We start from the raw sequence: 24,956 nt of genomic DNA, 5'->3' as shown, positions 1-24,956 counted from the left end.
CAAATACAACCGTAGTTCCTATAGCTTTATAATGGCAGTGAATGGCTGTTTCTGTTTTAAAGTCCATATAAGTTATCTATCCATGATAAAGTGCTCCACACGGCTCTGCTATGATTAATAAAGGCCTTCTGAAGCAAAGCGATGCGTTCATATATGAAAAATATATTTGGATGAACTGACCCTTTAACTAGCAGAATTTGTTTAGATTCAGTCTATTTGCAAATATGAATTGTGAATGATTCATCATTTTTTAATTATCACACACACACTGTTAAAACTGTTTATAGTAAATTTATGAATAGCCTATAATGTTTATGTATATGTTTATGTATGGTGTGCCTTTAGACAATGAAAGCTCTGATTCAATGATTCTTTTGCACCGTCACTCAAAAGTAGTCACTGATACATTTCTCCATATCTGGAAAGAACTATTTTACATCAACAACTTTATCAAACGTTGTGAAAGTCATTTATTTCTTGTAAAGAGTTCATGATTTCCATCCCTTGTGACCCAATATCTGAAATCTCAGAAAGTGCTTCTTCATCCCTCATCTTCTGCATCACAATCTTCCTCACATTTTGAACTGATTGTTTTCCAGCACTATTTTCTCCACTACTAATGTCATTTTCCACATCTTCACTCCTTACATTGTTCACAACCATTTCTGTTATTTCATTATTCAAAACCACACTATCCTCAATCTGTTCATTTTGTTTGTGTTTAATAATTTCAAATGAAAGGTACTTTTAATAGTAATATTAAAATGATGATGTCACTACAATAAAAACTAAATGAATATGATTTCCATCAATACAATTATAGCTTGATAAACACACACACACACACATTTTTACTGTCTCTATAAATGATTTAATACACACATTTATTCTGTTATTTCTGTGACAGAAGTTAATCTACAGGGTGGGCCATTATATATGTTCAGGTGCAAAGAAAATTCAAATAAGAGTCTCTGTATCTCACCGTTATGATTTATCGTGCAGCTCAAAGCATTCTGGGTAAAATCTCTCTACAATCTGTTCTGAAACATCAACACAGTTTCACTGATGATCCAGACCAACAAACCCCAAACCCAGGATAGAGCGTCTGAGTGAATGTGGTCTGGACTGTGTGGATGAGGCTCATTGTGTCAGAGACGCTGTAGAAGGACAGAGTTCCTGCACTGTGATCCACATACACTCCTATTCTTCTGCGGATGGACTTTACAGGGAGATCAGTGTGTATGTTATTGTGTATGAATGTGTAACTGTAGGAAGAGCAGTTCAAACTCCAGGACTGATCATTTAATCCAAATGCACACTCATAACCCGATCCCTTCCGGCTGATGCTCTTATATGACACTGATATATCAACACCATTATCTCCAGTCCACTCAATCTCCCAGTAACAGCGTCCACACACACTCTCTCTACACAACACCTGATAATAATTATCAAATCTGTCTGGATGATCAGGATACGGCTGCTCTGTGTCAGTGTCAGTGTCAGTAATCACTCTGTTCCTCTCAGACAGACTGAGGCGTTTATTCACTGTGTTCAGATCCAGAGTGAGCTGATGGGAATCTGATGGAGAGAAAACACATCAGAAACAGGAATTATGAATCTGTCTGATCTTTTAATGTATCTGAACTCTTCATGAATCAATGTTCAGTGTATCATCAGTGTCTCAGTACAGCTGACCAAATATCCTGTGCAAATCATCATTTACATGATCAATTATAAAACTCTTCTATCATGATTTATTTCTCCTTCTACAGGAAGAACATGAACACATTCAGTGAGTTTTTCTGCTTGTTTTCTAGTGACTCACATTGTAGGAAGTCGTTCCTGGTCTTGGGATTCATGTTGGTGAAAGTGACTGTGGAAATAAACAGACATGACCAGAGTGAAGAGAAATGACAAGATAAAATACATTAATTTCTAAGATATTTATAATATGATGCTCTATAATATTAGATGATGGACTCATTTCTGAGAGCAGATTAATAATCTCCAGGGGCTTCATTTATAAAACACACACATCGGATTGATCCTAAATTCCATAGATTTCATCCTCCGTCATGTGTGTATAAACGCTTGTCCACGATGATGAGTCCGTATTTCTGAACCATCAAGAGATATTTGTGGCCATTCTGTAGGAGGATTTGATGGACTTGTTCACATTGCACTTGAATTTAAGACGAATTGTGATTTTTTATTATAACTGTTGAGTTAATTGAATTATTAACTGGGATGACATTTTTGTGCAAATGGACGTTTTATAAATCATAGGAACATTTATAGGAAACGGTTATACGTTCAGATTTGGAATCTTTCTCCACACGTCTGTATAAACGAGGCGCAGGACTTTACCTCCGTCTGAGATCTTCTTGATCTCCTCTTTGCAGAAATCCTCCAGTTTGTCTCTCAGCTGACGGACAGATTCTCTCACGCCATCAAAAGAGGAGAGAGAACTGAAGGAAACGTCGGGTTCGTCTGTAGATTCAGGAGGTGCTGAGAGAGACTGGAAACTCTACAGAAAACAGAAATCAAAACTCATCATCTCCACACTTCAGCCAATAACCTGCACTATATCAGATCTGAGCGGCTCTTGTTGACTTGACTTCTCTTCAGTGACTCGCTTCAATCCAGCACTTTCACACAATCAGCACATTCTTCTCATATTCATCATTTAATGCTACAAACTCTAGTATTTGACACTTAAAGGTGCTGTATGTAACTTTTTTTATAAAATGAATCCTTTTTTTATTGCCCGTCTGTGAAGGGGTTGTAATCACACATTACAATGATCCACTTTTCGCGTTTTGCTATTACCTCTGAAGACCAGTATTCCTATTTTTATGTGAAGTCTCCGGGTCGGATTTTCTGCGAAATCCACCGGATGTGACGTGCATGCGCGCTCCCGAGCCTCTCCGTTTTATATATAGTCTATTGCGACGGCACTGCAGCTAACGACATGGAGTCTGATAACACCAAAAAACGACCTGCCTCCAGCACAACACAGACTCCAACACAAACTAAAAAAAAAAAAAATTATCTGCTGAAGCTCGTCAGGCCAAACGTCAATCGGATCGACACAGGACGAAAACACGGATCAACATTGGCAGAGCGTTTGAATTATGGAGAGATCTCCGCTTTGTTTTAGGTATAAAAACAGACCCTGAGTTGGCTTTCATCCTTTTGGACAGGTAAGCTAATAATACTTAAAAGCATGTAAAATATATTGTGATTTTGTGCTTTAGTTGGCTCAAGTTAGACATCATTAGTTCGCCAGCTAACGCCGACCATTTGCTAACGTTATCTGATGTGAAAGACTACAGTTGTAACTTTATTGCTTTTCACGAGCATGAACGCTGTTGTTGCAATCTGAAACATCACCGCTAGAGGCCGCTGGATCCTACATACAGCACCTTTAATAATAATACAATTTATATATATATATATATATATATATATATATATACTTAAGAGCAGATTGAATGTAAAATTATAATTAAAATAATTATTTTTAATTAAATTAATGTCTTATAGTCAAAATGTATATTAAATGCAATTAGCTAATATTTAGAGAGCTTTTTGACCAACTTAAGTAGGATTTAAGTATCTGTACATGTAAATTCAGAATTATTTCTATTGTCTTTGAAATATGGTTAAAGTTACTGCTGAATGAACTGGCACACATTTATGATAAACTAAAATATACTCAATGTAATTTCTATTGAAATTTGTTTGTTTAATTTTATCAACATTATCAATATTATCAACTTTGAAGATCACCTGACCCAATATTGGTGGCAATTACTGAAATTATTTTAGTAGAAATAAAACATTTCATTAAAAGAGGATGAAAAAATCTAGTTGGCTGGATATTGATACCATCAAGTTCACTGATTTCATCAAGACAGAAGAAACCAGAAGGAAAAATGAGTTAATATTTAATGGTAAATTTCCCAGGGCTTTGTAAGTGTGTCTCTTTAAACAGAAGATGATCCGATGAGAGTCTGACTGATGATTATATGATAACACAACACTTGACTGAATCTGACTGAACTCCTGACAACATCTCAGTCAACGGCTCATTCTGCTCTCATGAAATGTTTCTCTGTCATAGCAGGATCTTGCTCAAGTCCACTATGATCCTGTTATTCTAGATCTCTGTTACCTGCAGGAACTGGATGTGATCTTGTGTGTGTGAAAGCTGCTCCAGCTCAGCGTCTCTCCTCCTCAGATCATTGATCTCCTGCTCCAGTCGCTCCAGTCGTCCTTCAGCTCGACTCACTGCAGTCTTTTCCTGATCTCTGATCCGCTGTGTGACCTCAGAGCGGCTTCTCTCAATGGAGCGGATGATCTCAGTGAAGATCCTCTCACTGTCCTCCACTGCTGTCTGTGCAGAGCGCTGTTACACACACATCACAATCACACAGTGGCTTCAGCACGACTGACAGAGTCCAAACTGAGACGTCTCAAACTTCTCTTCTTCTCCAGACTCACCTTATGAGACTTCACAGCCTCTCTCAGATGCTGAAGATCTTTCTGTCTCTGCTGGATTCTCTGACGGATCTTCATCTGCGTCTCCTTCAGCTGTTTCTGGAGGACAAACCAATGACAGGGAATGACACATAAAACTACTGTCATACAAACATTAAAGTTACATGAATCCAGAGTTGGTGAAGTGGTTAAAGATCTTGCATGGTCAGTTTTTACTGTCTGGTTCAAACCACAGATTCCTGGTTTCCTGAAATGAATGTCAGCAGTATTTCATCAGTGCCTAGTTTTATATCATTAGTATCATCATTTACTCTCCCTCATGTCGCTCCAAACCTGTATGACTTTCTGTCTATTGTGAGACACAACAGAAGATATTTAGAAGAATGTCTCAGCTGTTTACAGAGGCCAAATAAAATATGGTGACGCGTCAATAACATCAAACCTCATTGGTTCTTTCATGTCACAGTCACATGACTAAACACCATGATGTCATGACACAAACACCAGTGAAGTTTGATGTTTTTGATGTCATCATATTTGATTTGGGCTCCATACATGAGTTTATTAATTATTTGATTTGATTTGTGATAAAAAATTTGGCTCTTTTAAAAGTAGCATATTTTAAAGACTGCACTTATTTTGGAAATTATACACTTTAAAAGAATATAATTGTGAAATAAGTGTGAACTAAACGTAATGTTTTCAGAAACGTAATTGCATGTTAATTGCAATTAAATGAAAATGTATTATAGTTTAAATGTAAAGCAATTAGCTGAACTTAAGAGTGACAATTTATATATATATATATATATATATATATATATATATATATATATATATATATATATATATATATATAAATTACAGAAACGTCTGTCAGTCTGTGTGTCTGTGTGTCTGTTATTCGCATATCTCTCGAACCGTTAGTCCGATGGATTTCAAACCTGACAGGTGTCTCGCTACGGGCACGAGCCAGTTTGACATTGTTTGGATTAGAAATGCAAAAGACATCATTAAATATATCAATCAAAGAAGCCCCAAGAAGGTTGTGGTTTAAAAATAAACGTTCTGACACAAACACTCTGTCAGCTATATTCATTTGTGGATGTTAACTGAATCTGTAAGTCACCTACGCTGTTTACTTCTGCATATTATATCTATCTATAAATTACGGGAACGTCTTTCTGTGTGTGTGTGTTCGATGGATTTCAAACTTGACAGGTGTCTTGCTACGGGCATGAGTAAGTGCAGTGCCAAGTTTGACGTTGTTTGGATTAGAAATGCAAAAAATATCGGTAAATATATATCGGTAAAAGAAGCACACACTGGCCTTTGCCGCTCTAGCCGCTGGCCACTCCCCCTCTCACACTGACACTGAGGCCACTCCCCCTCTCACACTGCATACTGAGTGAGCACAGCTGGCCACTCCCCCTCTCACACTGACACTGAGGCCACTCAACCTCTCACACTGACACTGAGTGAGCACAGCTGGCCACTCCCCCTCTCACACTGACACTGAGGCTACTCCTCCTCTCACACTGACACTGAGTGAGCACAGCTGGCCACTCCCCCTCTCACACTGACACTGAGGCTACTCCTCCTCTCACACTGCATACTAAGTGATCACAGCTGGCCACTCCCCCTCTCACACTGACACTGAGGCTACTCCTCCTCTCACACTGACACTGAGTGAGCACAGCTGGCCACTCCCCCTCTCACACTGACACTGAGGCCACTCCCCCTCTCACACTGACACTGAGGCCACTCCCCCTCTCACACTGACACTGAGGCTACTCACACTGACACTGAGTGAGCACAGCTGGCCACTCCCCCTCTCACACTGACACTGAGGTCACTCCCCTCTCACACTGACACTAAGTGAGCACAGCCCAGGACCAGAGACAGAGAGGGCCAAAGAAAGCAGCGGAGCGTAAGTAATGTTTTCTCGGAGTTCACTGTGTAACCTGCTCCCTGAATCGTGTAGTTCATTTTTCCACATTTATTGTATGTCATTATGTCAGTATCAGTATTTGCTTTCTACCATGCACAAATAAATATGTCACTGAACTTTTGCTGTGTAATTGTAACAATGAGCACTCAAATACACCAAACCAACAATTACTAAATACACACACAAAAACTTTTAATTTGAAGTACACTACAAGTGCATGTCAATACACTTAAGCGTACTTCTTTCTTTAACCACTAGTTGTTTAGATTACTTTTATGCTTTTTCTCCTTTTTGGAGCTTGAAACTTTTTCACTCCTTTGACTTACAATGAATAGACTAAAATAGACGAGACATTCTTCAAAATATCATATTTTATATTCCACAGAAGAAACTCAGTCAAACTGGTTTGGAACAACATGAGTAAATGAGTGAGTAAATGAAGACACTTTTATTTCTGTGTGATCAATCTCTCTCAGTTCATACCTGTGTCTCTGTCCTCTGTGCTGCAGTTGATACAGTGTTGTGGTTTTTATGTTCATACTCCTTACACCACACACAGATGCACTGTTGATCAGTGATACAGAACATTTCTAGCTCTTTATCATGTTTATGGCAGATCATGTCCTGCAGTCGTCCAGTGGCATCAATCACTTTGTGTGGCTTACGAGAGTGAAATTCCTCATGACGGTCAAGATGAGTTTGACAGTAAGATTCCTGACACACCAGACAGGACTTGACGGCTTTGTATTTTCTTCCAGTACAGACGTCACACTGCACGTCTCCAGCTCCAGCGTAACAGTCAGCAGGAAGTTTAGTCTTCTTCAGTTTCTCCACCAGTTCAGCCAGAATGGTGTTTTTAGCTAAAGCAGGTCTTGGACTGAAGGTCTGTCTGCACTGAGGGCAGCTGTAGACTCTCTTCTCATCCTCCTGATCCCAGCAGCCTGTAATACAGATCTTACAGTAACTGTGACCACAGTGGATAGTCACTGGATCCTTCAGGAGATCCAGACACACTGGACACGTGAACTCATCCTGAGAAATTCTGGCTTCTGCCATTTTACTGCATGAATACAGAGAGACACAAACACACAACAGCTCAACAATACTTCAGTTTCTGTTTCTCTGAACTGAGGAGTTGAAATAGTTTCCTGCTTCTGTGTTTGAGTGACGTGTGTAAAACAGGAGTGTCTGTAAAGCAGCTTCCTCATTCCTGGTGAAGGAGAGTCACTTTACTGCTGTGTTTATGTGCCCTAGTTTTATTGTTTTATTGTTTTATTTGGATCCCCATTAGCTCCCACTATGGTGGTCACTAGTCTTCCTGGGGTCCACTGAAATCACAAATACAAAAATACAAAATTCAATTAATCAATACATCAGTAAGATCTATGAAAACTATACGATGTATTAGCTGCCATGACACACATTTAAAAGGACAGTACAAATTATGCAGTTATGCAAAAAGCAACATCTATTCAACATGCAATTTAAACAATTTAAAACAAAACATGCAAAAATAAAAATAGATAATACTTTCACAACTGTAATCTCTGTTTTATTGTTTTCTTAAAAGAAAATTGACTTTTGATTTCCCTGACGCTGGATGGAAGTAAGTTCCACTCTACAGCCCCTCTGTATACAATAGTTTTCTTCATAAAATTACATCTTGGACTAGGAGTAATCATTATCTTGTTGCTGACTGAGCGTGTCACATGCTCATGACCATATCTTATAAAGTTATATGCTTCATTAGCCATGACCTTGTGCATGAGCAACAGAAGATTATATTTTACTTTTGCCTGTTAACCAAGATAATTTAATATGCATCTCACGCACACTAGCGCGAAAAGAACAGTGCAGAGCTACTCTGGCTGCTCTATTCTGTGCAATTTGAAGTTTTCTTAGATGTTTTTGGGCCGCACTAGTCCAAACTACTGGACAGTAATATAAGTGAGACAGAACAAGACTTTGGACGACAATTTTCAATGTAGCAGTTGGACAATATACAGAGCATTTTCTGGACATAGCAATACTCCTGCCCATCTTACTGACAATGTGGTCAATCTGGTCTGACCAAGATAATAAATTACCTAGTCTAACACCCAGCAGTTTAAATCTGATAACCTGCTCAACCACATTGCTCTCTATATGCAGATTAAGTGAGAAGATACTTGGTAATATGTATCTATTGCAAAATATCATACATTTAGTTCTGGAAATATTCAGTACCAATTTATTATTTTTCACCCAGTCCACTACTGTATTTAACTCATGCTGGAGATTATCATTGAGTTCAGGTAATGTTGATGCTGCAGTGAACAAAGTAGCATCATCAGCATACATAACAACACTAGCCTTTCTAAAAACATGTGGAAAATCATTTATAATTATTGAGAATAAAAGTGGACCCAGGCAGCTTCCTTGTGCTATGCCGCATGATGTTGTTAAGCAGTTGGAAAGACTACCATTGAAAAAAACCTGTTGCGTCCTATTGGAAAGATAACTATGCACCCAGGTCAGTGCTGAATGTGAAAAACCGTATGCTTTGAGTTTGGCTATGAGAAGACTATGGTCTATTACATCAAAAGTTGCTGTAAAATCCAAAAACACAGCTCCTACTAGTTTCCCTTCATCCAAACATGTTAGCCACTCCTCTGTCATTTGTGCTAGGGCAGTGTTTGTGGAAAAGCCTTGTCTATATGCATGTTGGAACTTTGTCATCAATTCATTTGTACTGAAATAATCCATTATTTGATTAAAGATGATCTTCTCCAAAATTTTGCTTAACACTGGGAGTAAACTGATTGGTCTACTATTTAATCCAGTAAAGCCCGCTTTTGCATCTTTAAGAAGGGGTATAATTTTTGACTGTTTCCAAAGCTCAGGAAAAGTACCACTCAAAACGGACCTATTAAAAATGTGACTTATAGGTTTTGAAAGCTGAGTCGCAGCTACTTTAAGTATTCTTCCTTCCAAATTATCTATACCTGCAGATGTGTCAATAGATAGCCTAGACCCTGTAGCAGCTTCTCTACGGCATCCTGAGTTACAGTATTGAATTGGAAATGGCAGTTTTTGCCCTGCATTATGTTATCAACCAATTTCCGGCATGCATCACTGTCAGTTTTGTTCATGTCAGATCTTAAATTATCCACTTTTCTTGTAAATTTTTTTTTAAATAATTTGCAATATCATGTGGCTTCATAATGAACTGCCCCTCACATTCAACAAATTTTGGGGATGGCTTTAGCTTCTTGCACATTAATACATTCAGTATTTTCCACAGTTTTTTCCCATCATTCACAGAGTTATACATTTTCTGTTTAAAATAACCACTCTTTTTACTATGATTTAGTTTTGTGACTTTGTTTCTTAGTGTGCAGTACGTCTTCCTATCTTCAGGCTTCCCTGTTTTTTGAGCAACTGCTTTGGCTTTATCCGTTTGAAGCATCAATGATCTCAATTCATTGTCCAGCCATGGAGCACTGTTACTTCTTATTGACCTTTTCCTAAGGGGAGCATGCCTATTAACCAATTTCATTAATTTATCCATAAACATATTTAAAGCAGTGTTGACATTCTGTTCTTCAAGAATATCTGACCATTGCATATTATTAGTGTCTAATATAAATAAATCTGGGTTAAACCTTTTAAAGGACCTGCGGAGAACAATTCTGACTCCAGATTTAGGCAATTTAGTTTTTCTTGATAAAGCAATCAGATTGTGGTCACTACACCCCACAGCTTTGGAAACTGTTTGTGAACAAAGCTCTGGTATATTAGTGAATATCAGATCAATGCATGTAGATGTATTCCTACCATCAATACCTACAAAGATTCTAGTGGGCTGAATAACAAGCTGGGTGAAATTACAGAGACTGGCCATTGAGGACAGTTTTTTGCGTAAGGGACAAAATTTGGAGAACCAATCTATGTTAAAATCCCCTAAAAGAAAAGTGTCTTTACTTTCATCAGACACTCTATCTCTACAATTTCACATATTTTGTCTAAGTAACTTACATGAGCGCTTGGGGGGCGATAACAGCATCCAACTAAAAAAGGCTTAGAGTGAGGGATGTGGATCTGTATCCATATTATTTCAACATCAACACACATTATATCATTCCTTGGCAGGACTACAATACTATCTTTAATGTATAATGCTACACCTCCACCATGTTTATCCCGGTCTCTTCTGTACAGGTTATAGTCATCAACTGCAACAACAGAGTTATCAAAACTGTCATCCAAATGGGTTTCTGTCAATGCTAAGATATGAATATTCTCCGACTGACAAAGTGTAATTATTTCTTCAACTTTGTTTCTGAGGCTACATATGTTTAAGTGGGCCAGGACTAGACCCTTTTTAGAAAACTTTAGCAAAGATGATTGTATTTTCTTTCTGCCTATATTCATAGCTAAAAATGTAAAAAATATACAGATAATTTAAAATAACACGCTTCAAGTTCTAAAATGCCCTTTAAGCCGTTATACATTTTCTGTATTTCCATTTTTTGGCCCAAAGACTAACTTGTCATACCTCAGCCATGCTCTTTCACCCCTTTCCCTCGCAGCCTTCAGCTTTGGCCAGAGTTCTTTTCTTTTCTGTTGCACTGCCCCAGAGAAATCTTTTATGTAGATGTTGGTCCCCTTCAGCTTTTTAACAGAAGAGAGGATATGCTGTTTGTCTTTTAGCCGCAGCAGATTCACCATGATTTTTCTTGGCCTTCCCCCTTCTTGGTACTGACCGATCCTCTGTACCCGCTCCATCTCAATTTTTGTACAATCAAGCTCCAAATTACTAGAGAACATTTGTTGAACTTTAAGCTCCAATTCATTCCATTTTTCTCCTCCAACATCAGGTATCCCATCAATGATGATATTTTTTCTTTTATGTTGGTTATCAGTGTAATCCAACTTTGCAAGTAATTCATCAATGTCCTGTTTTGACTTCATAATATCGCTTTCAAAGGATTTTATTTTAGCTACCATTTCCTTATGCCCTGACGTCTCCTCCTCCATCTTGTTTTGTGTGAACTCCAAACTTGTCTTCAGCTCCTGGACGTCTTTTATAACGCTGTGACGATCCAGTATGAAACGCCCGTTGATTTCCTGAGGGGTTCCACCTGGATGCTCTAATCAGTCTGTCCTTTAAAAGAAGCCTTTGCTTGCTCATTGGGGCTCCATGTTTATTTTGTTTTGCTTTTATGGGTTTTGTTGTTGTGACTTCTGGAGACATACATCACATTAGCTTACACTGCATTATGTTTCATGCCATTTCATGCATACACTGTACTTTACACCACTGATCTGACTGATGCCATATTTAAACTTGTTTGGTTTATTTTCGGTTCTTCTTCTGTTAATAAATTTCGTGTTAAAAGCACTGTGTGTCCCTTTCCTTTGTTACGACCTGTGGCTCCAAAAGGCCGCAACAAAGGAAAGGGACACACAGTGCTATTACTCTTAACACGAAATTTATTAACAGAAGAAGAACCGAAACTAAACCAAACAAGTGTAAATATGGCATCAGTCAGATCAGTGGTGTAAAGTACAGTGTATGCATGAAATGGCATGAAACGTAATGCAGTGTATTCAAACAAGTACGGTCACTGACCTCTGCTGAAAGGGGAACCCTTGTCACACTGGCCTGTGCTGTCTCAGCCACAGGGAATAGTATACCTCCATACTTTATTTTCCCCCGTGTCAACTTCCGCAATCATTTCCTGATCAATGGGCAACCTGGCAGCAAAGGAGGGGCAAATTCCTCTAGATGGATCAGGCTCCGCCGTCGGTTTATGAATGAGTGAGTGAATGGGTGAATGTGAGGCTATGTAAAGCGCTTTGGTGGCCATAGGTCTGTGAAAGCACTATATAAATGCAGTCCATTTACCATTTACCATGAAAGACACAAACTTTGTTGACTTCCTGAAACATTTCAGTGAACATACAAAGTGCTCATAGGAGAAGCTCTGTTTACTCCTTTTGGACAACCACGAGTCTCATCTGTCCACTGATTGAGAAAATGGCATAATCATGCTGTCATTCCCACCCCACTGCTCACATCGGCTCCAACCATTAGACAGCTCTGTCTACGGGCCACTAAAGAGGCACATCAATATCGTGTGATGCCTGGAATAAGGAACAGGAAGACAATGTCAATTTATGACATTCCTGGTATTGTGGCAAATGCCTATCCTCTGGCTGCAACCCCCTTGAACATTCAGACTGCTTTAGGGTGGCTGGGGTTCAACCTTACAACAGAGATGCATTTCTGGAAACCGAAATTGCACCATCCTACGTCACAGATCGCCCCATTCAGAACCATACCCTGCCAGGCTCCAGCACCAACTTCGCTCTGCCAGGTCCCAGCACCAACTCTGCTCTGCCAGGCTCCAGCACCAACTCTGCCCTGCCAGGCCCCAGCACAAACTCTGCTCTGCCAGGCCCCAGCACCAACCTGTCAGATCCCAGCACCAACTCTGTTCTGCTGGTTTCCAGCACCAACTCTGCTCTGCCAGGCTCCAGCACCAACTCTGCTCTGCCAGGCTCCAACAACAACCTGTCAGATCCCAGCACCAACTCTGCTCTGCTGGTTTCCAGCACCAACTCTGCTCTGCCAGGCCCCAGCAACAACTCTGCTTTGCCAGGCTCCAACAACAACCTGTCAGATCCCAGCACCAACTCTGCCCTGCCAGGCCCCAGCACCAACTCTGCTCTGCCAGGATCCAGCACCAGCTCTGCCGTGCAAGGCTCCAGCACCAACTCTGCTCTGCCAGGCCCCAGCACCAACTCTGCCCTGCCAGGCTCCAGCACCAACTCTGCCCTGCCAGGCTCCAGCAACAACTCTGCTCTGCCAGGCTCCAGCACCAACTCTGCCCTGCCAGGCTCCAGCAACAACTCTGCTCTGCCAGGCTCCAGCACCAACTCTGCCCTGCCAGGCTCCAGCAACAACCTGTCAGATCCCAGCACCAACGCTGCTCTGCTGGTTTCCAGCACCAACTCTGCTCTGCCAGGCTCCAGCACCAACTCTGCCCTGCCAGGCCCCAGCAACAACTCTGCTCTGCCAGGCTCCAGCAACAACCTGTCAGATCCCAGCACCAACTCTGCCCTGCCAGGCCCCAGCACCAACTCTGCCCTGCCAGGCCCCAGCACCAACTCTGCTCTGCCAGGATCCAGCACCAGCTCTGCCCTGCAAGGCTCCAGCACCAACTCTGCTCTGCCAGGCTCCAGCAACAACTCTGCTCTGCCAGGCTCCAGCAACAACTCTGCTCTGCCAGGCTCCAGCACCAACTCTGCCCTGCCAGGCTCCAGCAACAACTCTGCTCTGCCAGGCTCCAGCAACAACCTGTCAGATCCCAGCACCAACGCTGCCCTGCCAGGCCCCAGCACCAACTCTGCTCTGCCAGGCTCCAGCAACAACCTGTCAGATCCCAGCACCAACACTGCTCTGCCAGGCTCCAGCAACAACCTGTCAGATCCCAGCACCAACGCTGCCCTGCCAGGCCCCAGCACCAACTCTGCTCTGCCAGGCTCCAGCAACAACCTGTCAGATCCCAGCACCAACGCTGCTCTGCCAGGCTCCAGCAACAACTCTGCTCTGCCAGGATCCAGCACCAGCTCTGCCCTGCAAGGCTCCAGCACCAACTCTGCTCTGCCAGGCCCCAGCACCAACCTGTCAGATCCCAGCACCAACTCTGCTCTGCCAGGCCCCAGCACCAACCTGTCAGATCCCAGCACCAACTCTGCTCTGCCAGGCCCCTGCACCAACCTGTCAGATCCCAGCACCAACTCTGCTCTGCCAGGCCCCAGCAACAACTCTGCTCTGCCAGGCTCCAGCACCAACTCTGCTCTGCCAGGCCCCAGCACCAACTCTGTTCTGCCAGGCTCCAGCACCAACTCTGCCCTGCCAGGCTCCAGCACCAACTCTGCCCTGCCAGGCCCCAGCACCAACTCTGCTCTGCCAGGCTCCAGCACCAACCTGCCAGATCCCAGCACCAACTCTGCTCTGCCAGGCCCCAGCACCAACCTGTCAGATCCCAGCACCAACTCTGCTCTGCCAGGCCCCAGCACCAACCTGTCAGATCCCAGCACCAACTCTGCTCTGCCAGGCCCCAGCAACAACTCTGCTCTGCCAGGCTCCAGCACCAACTCTGCTCTGCCAGGCCCCAGCACCAACTCTGTTCTGCCAGGCTCCAGCACCAACTCTGCCCTGCCAGGCTCCAGCACCAACTCTGCCCTGCCAGGCCCCAGCACCAACTCTGCTCTGCCAGGCTCCAGCACCAACCTGCCAGATCCCAGCACCAACTCTGCCCTGCCAGGCCCCAGCACCAACTCTGCTCTGCCAGGCTCCAGCACCAACTTTGCTCTGCCAGGCCCCTGCACCAACTTTGCTCTGCCAGGCCCCTGCACCAACTTTGCTCTGCCAGGCCCCAGCACCAACTCTGCTTTGCCAGGCCCCAGCACCAACTCTGCTTTGCCAGGCCCCTGCACCAACTTTGCTCTGCCAGGCCCCTGCACCAACTTTGCTCTGCCAGGCCCCAGCACCAACCTGTCAGATCCCAGCACCAACTCTGCTCTGCCAGGCCCCAGCACCAACTCTGCTCTGCCAGGCCCCTGCACCAACTTTGCTCTGCCAGGCCCCAGCACCAACCTGTCAGATCCCAGCACCAACTCTGCTCTGCCAGGCCCCAGCACCAACTCTGCTCTGCCAGGCCCCTGCACCAACTCTGTTCTGCCAGGCCCCAGCACCAACCTGTCAGATCCCAGCACCAACTCTGCTCTGCCAGGCCCCAGGACCAACTCTGCTCTGCCAGGCTCCAGCCCCAACCTGTCAGATCCCAGCACCAACTCTGCCCTGCCAGGCCCCAGCACCAACTCTGCTCTGCCAGGCTCCAGCACCAACCTGTCAGATCCCAGCACCAACTCTGTTCTGCAAGGTTCCAGCACCAACTCTGCTCTGCCTAGCATGGCCAGTTATGCTTCTTCTATCACCTGTTCACCCTTACCCAGCAATGCTATTGCTAACAGCGGGCTACCAACTCCTACGAACCTGCGACCTACAAAAATCTGGACCTACGAAGAACAAGGCAGCTAAAAGAAGAAAAAATATACAAGAGTCATCATCAGATGATGAAGAGTGCTTCTGCCTTGTCTGTGTAGAGCCATTTTCAAACAGTCGTACAAAGGAGACCTGGGTGAAACGTATAAAATGCAACAATTGGGCCCTTGATGCTTGCAACTCATGCCAGGCAATTTATGTGTGCCAGAATTGTGACTCTGAAGATGAGTCTGATTAGTCAGATACAGGGCATCTGATCTGTTCAGAGGTTAAACATGTTAAGCGAGTTATCTGCAGCATTCCATTCAGTTATCATGGATCTATGTGCAAGCCAGAGAACGTTTAAGGTTAAAGTTCAACGTAAAGTGGTCTTGCCACTTAATGTGTTTTGATTTGTAAGGGTGGATTCCTGCAGTGGTTCAAGCTGCAAGAACTGCCGAATGACTAAAGAAACGTTATTGGCAAGATGGTAGAAAACTGCACATTTCTTGTCTTTAACCACCCACTGCCACTTATACCAACGACGGAAATAAGTGCAGTTACAATAGCTTAATATTTGTGGGAGAGCGTTGCTATAGATAGTGACGATATTGTATTGCAATATGTAGCACTTCAAAGTCAATATCAAATCAAAACTAGTTAGCACATTAGTTGCAATTGAAAAGGTTTAATGACAAAATATGGTTATGGTTACACTTAAAATAGTTACAAAATAAATGTTTGAAATGATGATAACTTATATTATTAAATGTACCCAGCATATGTGAAAAATGTTACCTGAGAGAGAGAGAGAGAGAGAGAGAGAGAGAGAGCCCCCAAGAAAGGGACCCAGAGAAGAAGATAGCCAGAGCATCAAAGAGACAGAGCAACAGTTTCAATCTTGTTTTATCCTTTCCTTGACCATGTGACTAAAACCCAAATGTGAGACATTCAAACTGACCAATCAGATAATTACACTTCCACCACTGTACTAAAGGTGTGACAATTCATCAACCCCCCAAAGTACAAACATTTGGCCTGCAAGCCGAGATCACTATCAGCCCCTCTGTGCCTTAGGAACTCCAAATGGTCATTGTGGTAGAAAGAGGGGGTAGAAAAACAGTCAAGCAAATATCTTTTTTCATTTAAAATATTTTGGATTATTTTCAATCCTACAATTTCCCCCCTTGGCACCGTTGGCCACACACATGGAGTCCAAAGGTGACACAATCCATGCTTTCTGTTGTGTGTAGTTGTATCTTCAGACTTTTCGTCCAAGCTTGTTGCAATCTCAGTTGGTCAGTGTTCAGTCTTTGTTCTCCTTCAGCCCTGCATGAGGAAGGCTCCAACAAATGGTGTTGCACCGTTCATAGATATGCAAATCATCGATCGAACACTTCACACCTGCACAAGAACAGGCACTGACTCTGGGAACGCTGGTTCTTCTTTATAAGACGGATCACAGGATGTGAACTTTGCTTGCAGGGATCCTGTTATCTTAAAAGAGAATATAGCACAACAAACAGCAAAAGCAGACACATGGCATTTGACATTGGTCAGAGGTTTGATATGGTCAGATTAAAATTAGTCTCTGGCAAAAAGCCCTTAAATTGATGTACTTAAAAATATGGTCAAGGGAGAATAAAATAAGATCTAACAAGCTCTTACACTGTTTCTGGAAACATTTAAATAAATTGCATTTCAACAAAACAACAAATGCTGGTTAAAAACCCCATTCTATGAAGAGTATCAGCAAAATATTCAGTGTAACCAAACACAGAGATTCAATTGAATGAATGTCCAAAACATTGTTGCAAGTAAAATGGACAAAATACAAATAAGTAGAAATCAAATACATTTCAGAAATGTTTCAAATGCATGAATGAGAATACAAATATTTGTACTTGGGTAAAAATGAGAAATACTGACATACAATTTAAAAATTTAACTTGGTGAGACAAATTATTACTTAAGTGATAAAGTAAATCCAAAGAAAAACAAAACAAACAATTACTAGATGCAATTCACAGTTATAATTCAGTCTAGATGTAAAGACTTAAATAACATTGTATGCATTCATTTTGTTAGGCAGAATCAGATAGATGCAGATTTGACTTTGTGTGGAGATCAAATTATGTGGCTGCATTTAGCTGTGGCTATGTGTAAATTCATCATGCCCCAAAACAAAGGTGAGGAGGTTTTACAATTGTGATGCAAATTTGGTCCTGTTGTTGTAACAGGGAGCCAGCCTGAGATTGTGAGTATGAGGTGTGTTCTGGCTCAAAATCTTCCAACACCAATGTTTCAGTTGAGAAGCATGATAAAAGTGCAAAGTACAGAGTTACTCAATCCTGTTGTGAGGAAAGCATTTTCATGGTTAATGCAAATCGTGATTAACATTGTGGCCACATGGCAATTCTGTGCTCCTTTACGTGGTTTCACTGCAGCTATATGGAAAAATAGCAGAGTTTTCCACTAAGGAGACAAACAAATTCAACATAGTCACACATGCAACTTGAAATCGCTATGCAATTCCAGTAAAACAGTTATTCCAGTTTACACAAGATACATGGCCTAGAATTCTTAGCATCTACAACCTTTTAACCTAAGTGTTTCATACAACACTTACAGTAAAGCATTCATGTGTTTTAAAGAATAAACTTAATTAGCCTATGTGCACATGTAGCACAAACAACTATAAAGTGTGTTCTATGAGCACAATGTGTTACGCACAATTACACATTTGAAAATACAAACAGGATCATTGCAATTTGGATGTTTAACTATTTAACTTGTTGCTATTGGGCTACCAACCCACTAGCAAGTGAAGTTAATAGTTGAAGGCCTTGCATGAACAAAGCAGTTAACTCACTAAGAGTTTTACCTGTGTGTGCAGATCGCTGATTTTTACCCTTAGAAAGTGGTTTACTATTTTTCTGAAAATAAGGAGGAGGTCTACCCCTTCCCAGTGACCAGCATTTTCCCTCTTTATGGCCTATTTTCTGACAGGAACTGCAAAACCTGCTTTCTTTACCATAGGGATGTTTGCTATGTTCTCCTGGAGTTTGAGGGTTTTCACGACTCTCTAATGCCTGAACACCATGCGTTCTGGTACATGACTCTGCGCTATTACGGTGTTGCATCACCTTAAAAACTGAAATAGGCACACTTTCTTGGTCAGTTGCACATGCATTTTCTGAACTAAACGTTTCAGATTCATTAGAGCTAGTCACCTCCTCTAAGAAGTGAACATGCTTCTTAGTCCCATCGCTGTTAAGCATTTTGGGAGACAATTTAGCATTTAGCTTAGCCTTGAGATCTGCAATGGTCTCTTTGTGATTTTTACACTTTTCAGTCAGGGCTAACTGCTCAGCTAGTAATTTATCTAGCTGTGTTTGAAGATCTTGAATCTTTGCCTCAGAATTTTTTGCCTCTGCATTTTTAGATTGCACTTCTTTACATTTAGCATCTATACTTGAAGATAGACATGTTGTTAACTCACGTAGCCGTGTAAAACTTATGAAGTTTAAAGCCTCAATTATTTCAGCATGTTTTGATTTCTTTTGATGTTTGCCAATTGTGTCCCACCATTGGAGCATTTCCTCATCTGGACATTTAATTCCAATGTACTCTTTCTTGAGTTTACTCAAGGTAGGCTCAACTTTTTTGCTCCATAAAGCAAACAATACATCACTATTCTCAGATTTTTTCCCTTCCATCCCCGAGGAGATCTGAATATTCACAATATTTACAAATTATACAGTAATGGGACTATTAAAGCTATTCAAAACCTTCTAAATTCTGTTTCATTCAATTCATGCAAATGGAGACTTTTCCTATCATACCATTAAACAATGAAAACAGACTTACCCATTCCATGGTCAGAAGATCAGCTTTAATCCATTCACAAAATTAACTGTGAAAAAATGTCCTTATTCTGATCAAAGTGAATTTCAGAAAACACACTGCAAGGGATCCCGGGTTTCGGCACCATCTGTAAGGGTGGAATTCCTGCAGTGGTTCAAGCTGCAAGAACTGCCGAATGACTAAAGAAACGTTATTGGCAAGATGGTAGAAAACTGCACATTTCTTGTCTATAACCACCCACTGCCACTTATACCAACGACGGAAATAAGTGCAGTTACAATAGCTTAATATTTGTGGGAGAGCGTTGCTATAGATAGTGACAATATTGTATTGCAATATGTAGCACTTCAAAGTCAATATCAAATCAAAACTAGTTAGCACATTAGTTGCAATTGAAAAGGTTTAATGACAAAATATGGTTATGGTTACACTTAAAATAGTTACAAAATAAATGTTTGAAATGATGATAACTTATATTATTAAATGTACCCAGCATATGTGAAAAATGTTACCTGAGAGAGAGAGAGAGAGAGAGAGAGAGAGAGAGAGAGAGAGAGAGAGAGAGAGCCCCCAAGAAAGGGACCCAGAGAAGAAGATAGCCAGAGCATCAAAGAGACAGAGCAACAGTTTCAATCTTGTTTTATCCTTTCCTTGACCATGTGACTAAAACCCAAATGTGAGACATTCAAACTGACCAATCAGATAATTACACTTCCACCACTGTACTAAAGGTGTGACAATTCATCAACCCCCCAAAGTACAAACATTTGGCCTGCAAGCCGAGATCACTATCAGCCCCTCTGTGCCTTAGGAACTCCAAATGGTCATTGTGGTAGAAAGAGGGGGTAGAAAAACAGTCAAGCAAATATCTTTTTTCATTTAAAATATTTTGGATTATTTTCAATCCTACAGATTGAAATGTGTATTGTTTGGATTGAAATAATTGTTTTTACAGATTCTCCAGGCATGATTGTTTATATTTCCAGTTCTGGTTTGAATTAAAAAATTTAAATCAATATTCACAATTAAGTATATAAGTATAAATCAATATTCAGCAATTCGTATACGCAATCTGTCAGGGCATATACTTGTGTTCATTTTTGTTGAGCACATACACAAAGTCAATATTGACTCAACTGAATGATTTTCAATTCAGACATGTTTGGATTATGAGTATTTCTCTTTATCAACAGAAGGTAACAGCACAAGTGTGTCTATAGCAAAACATTAACAGAATCTGGCCAACATCGCTTGGACATGATTTGTTATAACTCTGAAACTGTGACAGTCTGTTTATGTAATACTGTGCAAAATATATTTTTACCATATGCCAACAAGCACAGAGAAGGCACTCATTAAGTAATCCTTAACCAGTGAGAGCCAAATGCAATCCAACTGTTATGATGAGGCAGGAATGAAGCGGAGAGAGAATCCATATCCAAGCATACTTTAAAGAAAAGGCTTATATTTACCTTTTAATAGTTTGTTTACATCTACCTTGTAAATATATTTTTTTATTAAAAAGGTTACAATTACAACAACAATTCAAGTGTAATCTTTCTTTGTAAAAACTAAAGTATACATTTTATCATACATATTTCAAAGTTAAGGATTTGATTGATTATTTGATTACTTTATTTTTGACAAAACATACTATATTTAACATGAGCAAATATTGGCAAACAAAAGCTTATTTAAGTTGGCAGATATTTTACAGTAAAAATGTATAATCTATCCAAAACTAATCAACGAAATGTTGTCTTTCATATGTCTGTAACATAGGTCTTTCATTTTTATTATAAGAAATATAAATGTTAATTTGCAGTTTAATACGTTGCTTATACAAATACATTTTATTTCAACATATTTCAGTCGATTTTTACTCAGTATAGCAATACAGTTTGCTAAAACCGAAACATTCATTCACAAACAGAAACGCCTGACTGTAACGTTGTTTTTATGAAATATTAGGGCATATAAATGTTAATTTTCAGTTTAATATGTTGCTTATACAAATAGCCTACATTTTATTTCAACATATTTCTGTCGATTTTTACTCAACTCAGTATAGCAATACAGTTTGCTAAAACATCATCATTCATTCACACAGAGACGCAATTTAAATTTAAACTGTCTTTTTGCCAGCTGTGATAAACAGCGCGCATCTCTGCGGCTGCCGTTCATTCATTCACAGAAACGCGATTAACTTGAGAAGGAAAAAAAAACTTACTACATATTCGGATCCTCTCTCCTGCAATACCCACACTCTGAGGTAGATTTTCCGTTATTATTATTCCTCACAGCGCTGCCAGATGGTGTAAACACGTAGGCTACAATGATATGATTAAACTTGTGTTTTCTCGAGCTGATATGGGGGCGTTCACAGGTTTGCTTGGATTGCCTCAGTAATTTGCGTTTGAATAGCACGCGCTCTCCGTGGGCGGAGTCACATTACATTTGAATGAGCTCTAATTAGCTCGACTGGAATCGCTCTCTTTTAATACAGATTTCACAAGATGAGAATATTTGTTTTTTATATAAATTACCTCATTTTAAAGAAGAGAATTCAAGCTTCATGCCTGTGTGGCTGTATGCCTGTTTGACTCAGTATTCGCTGAGTTATTGTTCATTTTCGGACGCGTTTCAGAATGGTCTTCACTGACAGAGAGAAGGCAGAACTAGCATCACGTTTATTTTTCTTTATTTGGCAAAAAGCACAACAGTTTGTTTTTATTGTGAGTATACACAAAAATAATACACATTTAACAGAATCGATTGATGTATGAAACTTGCTTGTAATATCAAAGTCAACAGAGCAAAATTAATTTCTTTTGAACTGAACTGAAAAAAATCCAGCAAAACGCGCGGGCGCGTTTGTTGACCTCAGAGGGTTAATAGAACAAACAGAACACGGAACTCAGGACAGGAAACAGCTACAACGACCAACAAACAACAACTGAAGCACAGAGGTATATATACACAGGCAAACAAGCTAAACAAGATAACAAGGGGGTGTAGTTAATCAGAAACACCTGGGGAGACTAATAAACAAGAAAAACTACAAAGGACTACAAAACATGGCACAGGACAGGAAATAACAAAAGTCCACACAAGACAAGGGAAACACAGGACAGGAATCATGACACCAACACAATGTTCCTCAGGCAGATTTTATTCCACTAGTAAGGATGCATTAGTTCTGACTTTGATTGCAGACATTTTATTCAGATGGGTTCCTCGTCTTACTGGGTCGCTCTGTGTCTTGCTTCACGAAGAGCCTGCAGGGCGAGAAGTTGAGGAGTTGATTAAAGTGAGTCAAATAATAGCAGAGCAACATGAAGAAATATGATATTAGAGCAACGGGATAGTGAAGAATCAGGTAACATGCAAAAAATGAAAATATAAATATTACAATTATCAGTTCATATTATGAGAAAACGTCTCGGTTACGTATGGTAACCCTCGTTAAACATTGCGCAATGCTTTTCGCTGAGAAGCCGAACAGTGTCCAGTCCTCCGCGAAGGTACAGCAACATGGCGACGGGACGAGGCGTCTCCGTTCCCTGGACCCAGGGAACGAGGGTTACCATACGTAACCGAGACGTTCCCTTTCGTCAGCAGGGAACTCCGACGCCTCGTTGGGGGAGTTCCCCTGACGAATTGGGATCCCTACCAAAACGCCATGGTGCTGGCCCCTTCCAGCGCCCAGCTAAGCTACCCTGCAGCAGTTTCCAGAAATTTTGCGGGAGCTAGCTAGGGAATCACACTGCTGTTCCGCAAGACCCAATCAGTGGATATTGGATAACACTGGGAAAGCGTGCCCATCCCCAAGAAAAATAATAATGGGGGGGGGGGGGGGACGCTGCGGAAGCTGAGGCAGCCTAGAGGAAGGCCCTCAAATACACACATGTACTAACCACGTAGGGTAGTGAAACATATGGCAGTCCTTGAAGGTAGTCCCAGTCCGGAGGAGTGAGGAGCATACTCAACAGGGACGACAGACTGAGTCTGTCAAGGGGAAGACACGGCTGAACTGCACGTGGCAATCATGGGTCGCCGCAGGGACCACTGGAAAAGGCACCCAGTCCACTAGCAACTCCTTACTGAAAGTAGCAGACCTGGTGCCGGGCGGTCCGCAATGCCTGGCACCAGAGGGGGTGATGGAGGAACTCACGAGGTTAGCCGTTTGTTGGGTAACCAACAGAGCAAAAAGACGCACGTATCCGCTCATGGAATGGCGTCGCAAGCTGACACACCTATTCCCTCTAATTACTGGCCGTAGCAAGTACTCGGGAGGAAACAGGTTCCACACGTAGGCTATAAAACCTAGCGAACGTGTTCGGTGTCGCCCAGCCCGCAGCTCTACAAATGTCTGTTAGCGAGGCGCCTTGTGCCAGAGCCCAGGAAGCGGCAACACTCCTAGTGGAGTGAGCCCGCAACCTGGGAGGGCAGGGCTCACCCTGGGACTCATAAGCCCTGGTGATAGCATCCACTAGCCAGTGGGCTAACCTCTGCTTGGAGACAGCCTTCCCCTTCTGCTGGCCTCCATAACAAACAAAGAGCTGATCTGAGGTCCTGAAGCTTTGCGTTCTGTCTATATAAACCCGGAGGGCCCGGACGGGACAGAGAAAAGCTAGGGCTGGGTCTGCCTCCTCCTGGGGCAGCGCTTGCAGGTTCACCACCTGGTCCGCGAAGGGAGTGGTAGGAACCTTGGGGACATATCCGAGCCGGGGTCTCAATATAACATGAGACAGGCCAGGCCCGAACTCTAGGCACGATTCGTCGACCGAAAAAGCCTGCAGATCCCCTACCCTCTTGAAGGAAGCCAATGCTAACAGGAGCGCTGTCTTAATGGACAGGATATTAAGCTCAACTGTCATCAAAGGCTCAAAAGGAGGACTTTGGAGTGCTCTAAGCACTAAAGTTAAGTCCCAAGAGGGTACAGGGTGCAAATTGCGAGATGGATTTAGCCTCCTGGCACCCTTGAGGAATCTGATGACCAGGTCGTGCTTCCCCACGGACTTACCTTCAACTACATCATGATGTGCGGCTATTGCGGCAACATACACTTTGAGGGTGGAGGGAGACAGCCTTCGCTCCAACCCGCCCTGCAGGAAGGAGAGCACGACTCTGATCAGGCAAGTTCGTGGGTTCTCCCCGTGGGAAGAACACCAGCCGACGAACAGGTTCCACTTCAGAACATAAAGGCGCCTCGTAGAGGGGGCTCTAGCTGAAGAGATGGTGTCTACCACTGCCTGTGGCAGGCCATCTATCCTCCGCTTCCCGTCCAGGGACCAGACATGGAGTTTCCAAAGGTCTGGACGCGGGTGCACTAGGGTGCCCCTTCTCTGAGAAAGTAGGTCCTTCCTCAGAGGAATCGGCCAAGGAGGGGCTGTCGCGAGGAGCATGAGTTCTGGGAACCAAGTCCGGGTTGGCCAATACGGGGCCACCAAAAGGACCTGCTCCTCGTCCTCCCTGACCTTGCACAGGGTCTGTGCAAGAAGGCTCACTGGGGGAAACGCATATTTGCGTAGGTCCCGGGGCCAGCTGTGTGCCAGGGCATCCGTGCCGAGAGTTCCCTCGGTCAGGGAGTAA

At 42.1% G+C, this 24,956-nt stretch overlaps 1 protein-coding gene across 2 annotated transcripts; it reads right to left on the bottom strand.

Annotated features, from left to right (window-relative positions):
- Positions 1-275: 275 nt before the first annotated feature.
- On the bottom strand, positions 276-7,615 carry LOC308702636 (tripartite motif-containing protein 16-like). 2 transcript variants are annotated; one of them, XM_081385636.1, is made up of 6 exons: positions 6,941-7,615; positions 4,510-4,605; positions 4,181-4,414; positions 2,371-2,530; positions 1,829-1,876; positions 276-1,581 (listed from the first exon to the last, which is right to left on the bottom strand). In XM_081385636.1, the coding sequence occupies exons 1-6, from the start codon at positions 7,511-7,513 to the stop codon at positions 1,049-1,051; spliced, it is 1,644 nt and encodes a 547-aa protein (XP_081241762.1). In that variant the 5' UTR covers positions 7,514-7,615; the 3' UTR covers positions 276-1,048. The 2 variants fall into 2 exon arrangements, with proteins under 2 accessions (XP_081241762.1, XP_081241763.1); XM_081385637.1 differs by having other exon boundaries at positions 450-1,581; positions 4,181-4,402; positions 6,941-7,581.
- Between the last annotated feature and the right edge of the window lie 17,341 nt (positions 7,616-24,956).

The sequence above is a fragment of the Scardinius erythrophthalmus genome (assembly GCF_964197995.2).
Source record: "Scardinius erythrophthalmus genome assembly, chromosome: 1".
NCBI classification, from domain to species: domain Eukaryota; kingdom Metazoa; phylum Chordata; class Actinopteri; order Cypriniformes; family Leuciscidae; genus Scardinius; species Scardinius erythrophthalmus.
Note: the sequence above shows the minus strand (reverse complement) of the source record. Positions and strands in the feature narration are given on the sequence as shown.

What these genes read in the sequence shown, in the direction of transcription:
- LOC308702636 (XM_081385636.1), bottom strand. Translation starts at nt 7,513, where the DNA reads ATGGCAGAAGCCAGAATTTCTCAGGATGAGTTCACGTGTCCAGTGTGT. An exon ending in CACAGAGGACAGAGACACAG is followed by an intron (nt 4,606 to 6,940) that starts GTATGAACTGAG and finishes TTTGTCCTCCAG; the next exon opens with AAACAGCTGAAGGAGACGCA. An exon ending in ATCACATCCAGTTCCTGCAG is followed by an intron (nt 2,531 to 4,180) that starts GTAACAGAGATC and finishes TGTTTTCTGTAG; the next exon opens with AGTTTCCAGTCTCTCTCAGC.